This window comes from Theropithecus gelada, chromosome 12 (assembly GCF_003255815.1).
Source record: "Theropithecus gelada isolate Dixy chromosome 12, Tgel_1.0, whole genome shotgun sequence".
In the NCBI taxonomy this organism is placed as follows: domain Eukaryota; kingdom Metazoa; phylum Chordata; class Mammalia; order Primates; family Cercopithecidae; genus Theropithecus; species Theropithecus gelada.
This window is the reverse complement of record NC_037680.1, coordinates 51,486,673-51,499,254: the sequence shown is the minus strand read 5'-3', so window position 1 is coordinate 51,499,254 and position 12,582 is coordinate 51,486,673. Positions and strand designations below refer to the sequence as shown.

At 34.3% G+C, this 12,582-nt stretch overlaps 1 protein-coding gene across 4 annotated transcripts in view; it reads left to right on the top strand.

Annotated features, from left to right (window-relative positions):
* ATF2 (activating transcription factor 2) overlaps positions 1-12,582 on the top strand; it is a 92,472-nt gene that overhangs the window by 73,075 nt on the left and 6,815 nt on the right. For 3 of the 4 annotated variants that reach the window (XM_025405364.1, XM_025405365.1, XM_025405363.1), the window contains 2 exons: positions 243-449; positions 10,990-11,095. In XM_025405364.1, coding sequence (XP_025261149.1) covers positions 243-449; positions 10,990-11,095 — 313 coding nt within the window. Of the gene's footprint in view, positions 1-242; positions 450-898; positions 973-10,989; positions 11,096-12,582 lie in introns of all 4 variants that reach the window. The other variant, XR_003122200.1, reaches the window with a different exon arrangement.

Sequence of the window (12,582 nt, the reverse complement as noted above, 5' to 3'; positions counted from 1 at the left end):
TTATATATAAAGAATACATTTGCTGTGACATTGCATTAGTGAGAATTGTGTTATAGATAGCTCCTAACATAAGTATATTCAAGAAAGAAGTTAAACCACATTTTCATATTGCCCCAACATACTGATGTATTCAACAAAACTTAGAAAATAAAATTGCCGTCCCCCTTTGACACCCTTTACTGCCTATGTTAATTCACTCACTAGATACAAATATAACAAGCTTTCATCTCTGTTTATAATAGGCTTCTCCAGCTCACACAACTCCACAGACCCAAAGTACAAGTGGTCGTCGGAGAAGAGCAGCTAACGAAGATCCTGATGAAAAAAGGAGAAAGTTTTTAGAGCGAAATAGAGCAGCCGCTTCAAGATGCCGACAAAAAAGGAAAGTCTGGGTTCAGTCTTTAGAGAAGAAAGCAGAAGACTTGAGTTCATTAAATGGTCAGCTGCAGGTAAGGTGCATATATGTGAATTTTGTTTTATTTCTTTTTTAATAATTGTGAACATAGCTTTTTTTTTTTTTTTTTTTTCCTAGTTGGGCCTCCATACATTTTAGGACATAATATTGGGTGTGTATGGAATCTATAGTAAATCATAGTTTTGTAAACCTGTTTGTTTGGATGCTGAGATTAAATAATATAAAGCTTTCAACACTGATACAATGAAGAAATTTAAAATATGTTTACCTGCGTACAGAAGTAGCTAAACTATCTGGTTTGAACTTTATAAAGTTGTGATATAAAGTGCAGAGAATTTTAAAATTTAAAAATATCACTGTTATTTCACTTTTCTTGTCTGTTTTTTTGGTTTATAGCACAACTATAAAGTTGCTTCAGTAGCAGTTTTTAAATTCTTTCATTCTTTGAATTATAAATTTTGTTCTGTTTTGTTTTATTTAAAGTGAATATATTGCTCGTGAAAGGTGCCAGATTGACAGCTTTGGAAACTGAAGGACTCTAATTATCCACAGACCAGGTACACTATGGCCAGTGGCAGTACAGATCATTTCATACTGCCCTGCCAATGTGCCTCAGATACATTTCTTAAAACCTCATGGAGTATAAAGTTTTAAGGCAGCACCAAATCTGTTTCCTTTGTTTTTCTTCCTTCCTTTTGTTTTTGTTGTGTTTTTTCAACGTAAATATTCTCCCATATAATCTTAAACTACCAATTGATAAGTATCAACTAGAAAACTGATGTTAATAAATTGCACTTGTTATTAATCTAGCTAAATCTTCTGAATTATCCATACTCAGTTAAAAATGAATCTCTCTGTGTAATCATAATTGATGGTAAGAGACCTGCTGTCTTCTTAAATCTGTCTTTAAGATATCACCAATATAATTGTCTGTTTAAATGGTTAGGAAACAGTTTTTAGCTAAATCAGACATAGCATTTAACCAAATGTAAGTTTTATAATTTAAATTTTTTTAATGCGAAGCAGACATCTTTCAAGTCTTTATTGTGCTTTGAATATTGACATGATAGAACAAATAGATTGTCTTGCAGAACTTATTTTTAATGATTTTAATGATTTAGAAGAAATTTTTAATACAATGTACCACATCACATAGACTTAAAATTTGTACTTATCTTCTAGGGTTTATTAAGACATATATTTTATTATTTATCATCTGATAAATTGTTTTTTGTTTTTGAAACGGAGTCTCTCTCTGTCACCTGGGCTGAAGTGCAGTGGCGCAATCTTGGCTCACTGCAACCTGCAGCTCCCGGGTGCAAGTGATTCTCCTGCCTTAGCCTCCCAAGTAGCTGGGATTACAAGTGCACACCACCACGCCCGGCTAATTTTTAGTAGCGATGGGGTTTCACCATGTTGGCCAGGCTGGTCTTGAACACCTGACCTCAGGTGATCCACCCGCCTTCAGCCTCCCAAATTGCTGGGATTACAGGCTTGAGCCTCTGTTCCTGGCCCATCATCTGATAAATTTTTAATCAAGAACAAGTTTCAGAAATTTTTAGAAAACATTTCTAAATATTCTTTTTTTAAAAATAATATAGACTGTAGGTGCTAATTTATGCTGCAAAAATGGCTATTTTATATCAACTCTGTTATATTATTAAATTTTCAGATATTATTACATTAATGAAGTGATTTAGGTGTATTTTTTTCCGTTCTCGACTAACAAAATCTTCTGAATGACCTGCTCTCTTTTAGTTGTATGACATAAAACACAATCACTGTTACCTTCAGTTGTCTTACCTATAGAATAGATGGGGTAATACCTGATGGTCTTACTTCTCTGTATTGTTACATAAATCAGTCAATTCAAGGGTTTCTTCCTACAGAAAAACTAGTAAGACAAATTTACTGTTATTTTCCTTTGTAATTTGGCTTATTGTGCCTTATTTAAGAAGTAAAAGCACCTGAAAACTATGAAGTAGTACATACATATATGTTATTATTTACAGGGATTTTAAGCTAGGCAAGTTTTCTACTTTGAACCATTTTAGAGCAATCTTAATAGTTTTTAATGAGATATTGCTGTTCCTTAGTTATACTGCAGCACTGGTTACCACTATTAGCCCTTTATTATTGCAGAAAACCATGGAAAATTCAATATTCAAAAGAAATATAATCTTGACCCCATTTATTTCATGTTTTTTCTATCACAATCTATGATTAAAATGTCATTATTTTAGCAGTGCTTTGTATATACTTCCTAATTTGGGTAGAAGTTTTTTGATTGGAGAAATAAAGATAAGATTTATCATTAGGTAGAAGTTTGCTGACATCATTTTTTGAAGCATGAGACTATTAAATGGAAGCTAAATTTAGGAAATCACTAAATTACGCTCTACATTTGAACTTGAGTTTAGTTAATATCTCAAATTATGTACAGAACAAGTAAAACCAGTATTTTTAATCGTTAAAAACTGGGTGATGATGGCATCATCTTAGATTTAGAAATGCATTTTAAAATAGGAGCCAAAATGATATATTATCAAGGATTTTATTTAAAATGCTTCTCAAAAAAAAAAAAAAAAGTATTATATCCATCTATTTATGTTAACCTGGGAAAATATCTATAGTATATATATTTGTATAGGCAAAAAGAAAGTTGTTGGAAACAGCTCAAATATCCATCCAAGCTGAATGGATAAACAAGTTATGGTTTATATGTACAATGAAATATTATTCCGCCATAAAAAGGAATGAAGTATATACTATGGTGTAGATGAACCTCAAAACATTATGTTAAGTGAAAGAATACAGAACAAAACATCAGATGTTGTATGATTCCATTTATGTGAAATACCCAGAATAAATAAATCCATAGAGAGAGAAGGCATATTAATGGGGGAGGGAGAATAGGGAAAAACTGCTTAGTGAGTAAGGGGTTTTACTTTGGAGCGATGGAAATGTTTTGTTACTAGACAGAGGGTGGTAGTTGCACAACATTGTGAATGTACTAAATGCCAGTTTAAACTGATTACCTTTATGTTATATGAATTTCACCTCAGTAAATTACCAAAAAAGGTCAGTTGCATCTTAATTAAGCATTATTATTATGCTTAATAAAGCATAATCCTTTCTTATTAATAAAAAGGTTTACAGTTAGATGGGTAAATGCATAGGTATAGGAACTGGTATAAAAATGACTCCCTAAGTATAGTTAGCATTTTAGGAATGACATGTACCAACGTGCAAACAATGGTGAGGAGGGAATTGAGAGTGTGGATGGTTTGGAAAGAAAGGGTACTTCAACTATGACTTTCTGTTATTGTTTCAAGTCGATATATTATTTTGACTTTTTGTTGTTTTCTACTTATTTGTCAAGTAAAATAAGTTTTTTAAATGTGACAGATTTTAGCTTTCAGAGTGTGAAGAGTTAACATGCCTATAATAGATTCAGGGAGAAAAATTTCCTTCAGTCTGCCAACAGCAAAACCGTTAACTGTGAAGAACAGAATGACTTGTAAGGAAAATTGAATGTCAAAGAAATAATTATACCCTACTTTATGTGAAAACTTTAATCAATTCTGTATTTCCTTGATGATCCTTCATGTGACATGCAAGCTTAGCTGATCAGTGTAGTGGGCAGTAATGACCCATAGTTTACTTATAAGTTTTATATGTGATACAAGGTTTAGCAAGTGTTGAGGTATGATTGTTCATATTTTTACCAAATACATATTAGGTCTTAAAGAAAATATATTCAGCCTTATTGCCGCATTCACTAAATTTAGTATTGTTTTAGTTTTCCCAAATCATTGCTAAAAGAGCAATTTCATCAAATTATATTAGAGACATTTATGGTAATCTAGACCAAAAATTGAATACTGTTGGTTATAAATTATTGGGTTTTTTGTTTGTTTGTTTGTTTGTTTGTTTTTGAGACAGAGTTTTGCTCTTGTTCCCCAGGCTAGAGTGCAGTGGTGCAATCTCAGCTTACCGCAACCTCCCCCTCCCGGGTTTAAGTGATTCTCCTGCCTCAGCCTCCTGAGTAGCTGGGATTACAGGCATGCGCCACCACGCCCGGCTAATTTTGTATTTTTAGTAGAGACGGGTTTCTCCACATTGGTCAGGCTAGTCTCGAACTCCCAACCTCAGGTGATCTGCCCGCCTCGGCCTCCCAAAGTGCTGGGATCACAGGCATGAGCCACTGCACCCAGCCAATTATTGTATTTTTAAAGTAATATCTGTTTTGTTAATTTTGTTATCTTTTACTTGAAATGGTTTTTAGTGTTTATAAGCTTTGTCTTTCAGTTATACTCATTGTGGGGGTTAATTTTCAGTTTATAAATGTAGCATGTTTCCTTATGAACAAAAAGCAGATTCCTTTTCTTTACTAACAGTAGCTGCTTAACATTTACTCTGTGGGTACAACTTGATAATTATTTTTGTGTGGATTTGGCTGTTATATTAGGTTGGTGCAAATGGAATCACAGTTTTTGCCATTAAAAGTATGTTTTGCCATTACTTTTAATGGCAAAAGCCGTGATTCCATTTGCACCAACCTAATAACTTAGATACTGCAAAATGTGTGTGGAGTGGAAGCACAATAAATTAATAAAAGCACACTTTTATAGCTAGAATTTACTCATAAGTTAATGATGTGGAAAAGGTTTTGTTTATTGGTTCATTGACTTATAGAAAATGAGATTAAATCTTTTATTTCTGGTACCAGACAATATCTTATTTCAGTATTTATCACTTGAAATAGGAAAAAATAGCAATAATTGGAAGATACTTTATAATACCTGTTTGTTATAATTTCTGAATTCTATGATCTAACTGTCTTCCGCTTTTTTCCACTGAGTTCTTAACTATATTCTAGATGAAAGAAAGGGGTATTAGTGTAGCTGCGGTCATCTCATGCATCTTATTCTGAGTTTGAGATCTAATACTTATATTTGAAGCCTTTACTAAGAATCTTCCTAAGCCTTTGTTTCTCCATCACACTGATAGAGTAAGTACTATGAAAAGCAACTGAAATAAGATATAGAAAAGTGTTGTAACTATACTGTGCAAATGCTAGTTATTTTTCATTCTGTCATTATGCATCTGTTGTGTGCAAGGCATATTATTAGATCTGGGTAACAGCGAAAAAGACATTGTCTTTGCACTTACAGAATTTGTGGTCTAGCAAAGGAGACAGACATGAAACAAGTAATTAAAGTGTGAGAATAGGAAAGGAGTCATTCCAATTCATTTTGCAAAGTGTTTCCAAAATATTTTATGGCTCTAGTGAGAACTCTGTCATCCTTTTTTCTGTTAAAAATATAAATTTTTAAAAAACTAGTTTGTTTTCATGTGTAAGGTTTTACATTCCACGATAACCCTTGGAACTGTGTGGAGGGAATCTTGATACTTAACTGCCTTTTGTGAGGACTAAACATTTTAAAAATTCATAGCAGTGAGAATTTCGCAAAATAAGAAACTGTTCAATACTGTTTCCTTAATTTTGGGGGTAATGGCTGAAGTAGAAAGTCAAAGATCATGAATTTATGGAATACCTGATATTAATGGCCAAATATCAATAAAAGTTTTGATTAGTCAGTTGGCAATCATGTGATTATTTCAGCAGGCTGATTTACATTACAAAGACAATGTAAGAAAAATTTGTTTGCTGCTATGTAAATAACCTTTGAGTAGCCACATTATTAGAGTGGAGCCGTGGTACAGGTAATGACAAAATAATTTACATTAGATTTTAGACCAGAATAATAATTTCTTTTAGCATCTGCTCCATCTTCCCAAATACGTTTTACTTTGACAAAGTGATGATTTCTCATGTTTGAATGGGACTTTTACATTTTCAAAATGCTTTTATATCCCTTATTTTACTTCATCTTCAGAATGACCCAGGAAGATAACTAACATATCCTGCAAGTATACTAACTCACAAATAGTAGCTAGCTAGTATAACCAGGAGGACTTTGGAGGCTGAATCCAATTAAAATCTAATCTAAAGTAATCCACAAAACAGATAGTAAGAGGTGTACATTTTTTTTCATTTAATATTAAGTCTTTTTGTGGCTGAACATCCCCTTGATATTTATTTTGGCTTGAGCAAACTGGTTTTGTCTGTGTATGTAACTTCTCTTTTTTTACATTCTGAGGTCTCTGTGTATAGGAACTTAAGGAGTCTTCCCATTATATTTGTGTAGCAGCCCCTTCTCTCTCTGTCTTCTGATCTTTCTTAGTAGAAAGATTTCAGAATTAAAATCATGATTTATGCAGCCATCTTATCTGAATAGTAATAAATCATGCCTATATTTTTAAGAATACAGTATTTCCTTTATGCGTGTGTACATGAGACTAAAATTCTTAAATGCTTGGAGTAGTTTGTTGAATGTACTATGTTTATCATAAATGAAGCCAACAGCAGTGGCTCACTCCTGTAATTCCAGCACTTCGGGAGGCTGAGGCAGGTAGATCACTTGAGGTCGGGAGTTCAAGACCAGCCTGGCCAACATGGTGAAACCCCATCTCTACTAAAATAAATAAGTGTGTGTGTGTGTGTGTGTGTGTGTGTGTGTGTGTGTGTATATATATGACTTAGGAACCACTTAGGTTTTGCCTCTTCTAACTAATTCAGTTATAAAACCTTTACCTGCATGAGCATCCTATTTCCAACCCCTGCTTGACCTGGTCTTTACCACTAGCATATGCTTATACTTACTAGGGCTTGCGTGCAGCTCAGTTAATCTACTTCTTCAAGGTTTGACCCACCCTCATGCCTAACCTGCACCCCAGCTGTGTTTGCTTTGTAGTATTTCTCTCAGTCCCAATTCCTAGCCAGTAATTGTGTCTCATTTACTGGTTTTAGTCTAGTGGTGATACCATCTTTTAATGAAATCAACTATTAGAGTACAGTAATAATACAATATTTAATTTGTAACCTGTCATCCAAAAGTCACTTTTGAGCTTCAGAATCATCATTAGGAAAATGTTACTATAAAACATTTTAGATCAGGACAATGTAAAAAATTGGACTGAATTTCTGTTATGCACACCTTGAATTTGTTGGTTTATTTCTTAACCATTTCTGCTATTTAAAAGGTGTAGTGGAAAAATTGGTTATTTGAATTTTGGATAAATATTTACAGCATGCTTGTATGTTATACTTTTTAGATACATGCAAATTTATATATAAGAATGTGCAGAGTTTTTTAAAAGAAATAAGAGTAACAGAAATTAAAAAACAAAAGAATGTGCAAAAGCTTTAATTTTTAATTTCTTCTTCTTGGCCTTTTCCATTGTTTCCCCAAGTTAATGCCAATTAAAATTCAGTTAGCACAAATGTACGCTGTAACAAGAATCAAGTACTGTACCTCTTCAGTCCTCGATGTTCATTAACCTTTCCTAGCTAGTGGCATCTTTACATCTATATGTTAGTAAACCAGGTAGTCTAATTAGATCAACAGCCAGAACACCACCAACAGTTAAGTTTGAAATATAGAAACTGATGTCTTGTTCATCAGTTTCAGACCTGCCTATTTAAAGAGATAATTTGTGTGTGTGTATTTATTTATTTTTTTGAGACTGAGTCTCACTCTGTAGCCCAGGCTGGAATGCAGTGGTGCAACCTCCACCTCTTGGTTCAAGCAGTTCTCCTGCCTCAGCCTTCCAAGTAGCTGGGATTACAAGCATGTGCCACCACACCCAGCTAATTCTTATATTTAGAGACAGGGTTTCACCACATTGGCCAGGCTGGTCTTAAACTCCTGACCTCAAGTTATCTGCCTGCCTCAGTCTCCCAAAGTGCTGGGATTACAGGCATGAGCCACCACACGCAGTCTATTTTTAAGTCAATTATTTTATATCAATTAGCCAACGCATAACACTTTCAATACTTTTATCACATACAGCATTTTGTTTCATAATATGGTTTATTATGAGTGTATAGAGTGTTTAAGAGAGAAGGCATTTGTGATTTTTAAAGTTCTGTAATTGAGGTGATACTATATAATATGCCAATTTTCATAACTGAGAAAATTAACAATGTAACTGTATCAGGGAGATTATTGGTATAAATTATGAAGTTAGGACCTCTGACCAGATTCATATTATTCAAGGTTTTTTATTTCACCTTCTTTGATATTTTTTACCTCCTAGACATAGAATTACATGGTCCTCTCTAAAATATGTCTGTCTACTCAGTCCATATCAGGCAATATGCTATGCTCTGGGGATACCAAGAAAAAGATATGTTCTGCCTTCAAGAAATTCTCAGTCTGGGAGAGGTAGCAAACGAGTACACCAAAAGTTACAATCCAGTGTGATAAGTACTATGGAAGAGATCTGTATATATACACACAAAAGTATATGGCTGTGGGAACACAGAAATAGGCATCTAACTTATTTTCCTATGTAGTCTAAACTGTACTGAGTTGGCACTTAAAGATAAATAAAATATTTAGCAAGACAAAGAAGAGAAGATAAAGACAACAGTATGTATTTAGGTAGCAATTTCAAACTGTTATTTTTGTGTGTCAAGACAAATACTGGTTATTTCAAATTGTTCAGGCTAATGTGAAGGCAGCAAGTGTATGACAGGCTTGAAGCATTACTAGTGTTTGGTGTTAAAGGATAGAGTATATCAGAAGAGCAGTTAAGAGTTGAAAATCATGGTCACCATCACCAGATTGTTAAAGATTGTATATTCTTGACTAAAAATAAATATCCAGCCCATTTCCTGTTACGGGATTTAATGAGAGAAACTTGTAGATGTCAGTCTTAAAATCAAGCTGACAGGATGGGTGATATACATTGGGGAATATACACTGGATTATTCATAACATGGTTTCATCAATAGTGTCATCAATACTGAGCTATAATTAGCATTATTGACACCAGTTGCAGAAGGTGTTTTCTAAATGACAGCTTATCTTTTCAAGCAGAACTGTTTTAAATTTTACCTTTTGTACTTTGATTACCGTCTACCTATTCTTGCCTGAAATATAGTATTCTAAATAATTTAATCTCTTAATTAATGGTGTAGAGTTATTATGAGCATCAATTTTTGTTCTGTACTTAAATACAGTGATGTAGTTCATTGTTATTGGGGTGTGAGAAACTGTTTGACCCAATAGATTGCCTTTAGAGAAACTGTTTGACCCAATAGATTGCCCAATAGATTGCCTTTAGATTGCTTAACTTTTATTCTTTTGATTTTTGTGTTTCTGTCATTTATCACTATGGAGGCCCAGGTCTGCTAAATTCTTATTTATTTTTTTTGAGACGGAGTCTCATTCTGTCACCAAGGCTGGAGTGCAGTGGCGCAACCTCACCTCACTGCAGCCTCTGCTTCCTGGATTCAAGCAATTCCCCTGCCTCAGCCTCCCAAGGTAGCTGGGATTACAGGTACCCGCCACCATGCCCAACTATTTTTTGTATTTTTTGTAGAGACAGGGTTTCAGCATGTTGGCCAGGCTGGTCTCGAACTCCTGACCTCAAGTGATCCAACTGCCTCAGCCTTCCAAAGTGCTGGGATCACAGGCGTGAGCCACCAGGCCGGCCTGCTAAATTATTTTATATTCAGCTTTCTGGTTAAGAAATAAGGTAGAAAATGTCATGCCTGAGCTTTTATGTATACCTGTTTGCTATATTTTCTAATTTACTTTTTGGTTCATGGATGAAATCTGAATGGTTTTAGTTATTGTAAGTCCAAGTAAGTAGAGGTATTTGTAAGTTAAGAAATTTTTATGATACCAGTTTATTAAATTCATATTATTTCTAACTCTTGAATATTGGTAATGATCACTGACTTATGTGTTTTTAATATTTGGGGTAACTCAAAGGAATTAGTCGGACTTGCTCAATTTGGAACTTTTTACCAGATTAATGTATCCCAAACAATGGCTGAAGTACTCATTCTGAAGATCAGGACAAATCTCCATTGATTTAGCAGATTTAAATTTAGATGTGTACAAATTGCCTGGGTCAAAGGCAACTAAGCCATTTAAATGTTATATCTAGTTTCATTGGTTTCAGTGTCCAGCAAGAGTGCCTTGCAGTGAATTTTAGGTATCCATGATTCTTTGGTTATTTTGGTTTCCCCTGTGGAGCTTCTCTTGGTTTCTAGGAAACTAGAAACCTGCTTAATTGAATATCTAGGATGAATTTTTCATTTTTAAGTGAATGGAATTGGTGAAAATTCATCCTGACTCCCTTGATGTTTCTTTTTAAGTAATCAGAAGAGCATGTAACATATATAAAATAAAAATACTTTCAACAGGTTACCTATAATATATAGGAAGTCCCAAGGAAATGGAAACAATTTCAAAATACTATCCAGTTGTGGCATTATCTTACTTAAATTTTTATTCAAGTTACAGCTTTTTAATAAATGCTAAAATATAAAAGCTGCCATGTACTGATTAGACATATTTAATCAGCATATTTTCTTTGTTTTTAATGTTCTGCCAGTGATGTCCAATTTTCATACCTTAATCCTCACTTGTTTTAAACAGTAAAATATATGTTTAGTTTGTGGTAAGGTACATAAGTTGTTTCTTCTCCAGAGTGAAGTCACCCTGCTGAGAAATGAAGTGGCACAGCTGAAACAGCTTCTTCTGGCTCATAAAGATTGCCCTGTAACCGCCATGCAGAAGAAATCTGGCTATCATAGTGAGTAATGTTCCATTACCTATAGCCTTAGGCTACGTCAGTGAAATACCGCCAGAGTGAACTGAGCTGCTACTTTAAAAATGGATCTTAAAAATATTTAAGATTAAATATCAGAATTTCTGTAAGGTTATTATAGAATGCAGTAAAGAGGTATACTTTTTTAGAATCTAGAGAGTTTGAGTTTTCCTGTTTCTAGCTTTTTTCCTAAGCATTACTATAGATCAACAAAATGGATTAGCTGATAATTTAAAATATACTGTAAGTACTTGATGATATTTTGTTCATCTTCTCAGGGTAACACTTTGTCTTAGATTGACAGGGTGAAACACTACTTTTTTCCCAGCCTCCATTCAGTAATGATGATATTTTTCTTTTTAAAATCAGCTGACTGCCTTTAACAATATTTGATATCCCTTTATGGTATCAGATGTTGTTATTCTTTCTTAGATAATGTCAGCATTGTGTAATGTTTTTATTGTGGTAGACCTTTATATTGACATTATCTAGATAGTTATAAAAATGCTAAAACGGGAACAGTACTTAAATTATCTGCTTATATGTTTCCTCCTAAATGTTTTCCCAAACAATGAGATTCTTTTGTTTTCAGCATTTTAGAGGTTAATTGTGCCTTTTCCCTTTTGTAAAGTCCGTTTTTGGTAAGATCCACAGTGTTGGAACCAGCTGTTACTCTTGAATAAATGGCCAATTTTGTCCATAGTATACCAATTTGTAACAAATAACAGAGTTGGGAATGCATTAGGCAACATTTATAATATATAACCCACAGCTTACGTCTTTATGATTTAGTGATATTTCAGGATATTTGTAAATGTGAAGATTGTTTCAACCATATGTATCCACTTCATTTCAATTTGCCAGTGTCAGTAATTCAAAAGAAAGAAACATTTTGTATTGGATGCAAACAGTTCCTCAGGTGCTCACGATAAAACTTAATGGCCACCATCTTTACTTGTAGTCATTGTAAGCAGTTTCATCAGAATGGGCAATATTTTTTAATTTAAAAGATTCCGTAGATTTAGCAACTCTCAACTGCCATATATATTTAGAACGCTGATTTTTGTCAGTTTTGAGCATATAAATCTTGGTTATTTGATATCTAGTAATTTTGACAGGATGGTGAAACACATTGTGGAGTAAATTGGAACCATATAGAAATATGTGGCCGGGCGCGGTGGCTCAAGCCTGTAATCCCAGCACTTTGGGAGGCCGAGACGGGTGGATCACGAGGTCAGAAGATCGAGACCATCCTGGCGAACACGGCGAAACCCCGTCTCTACTAAAAAATACAAAAAACTAGCCGGGCGAGATGGCGGGCGCCTGTAGTCCCAGTTACTTGGGAGGCTGAGGCAGGAGAATGGCGTAAACCCGGGAGGCGGAGCTTGCAGTGAGCTGAGATCCGGCCACTGCACTCCAGCCCGGGCGACAGAGCGAGACTCCGTCTCAAAAAAAAAAAAAAAAAAAAAAAA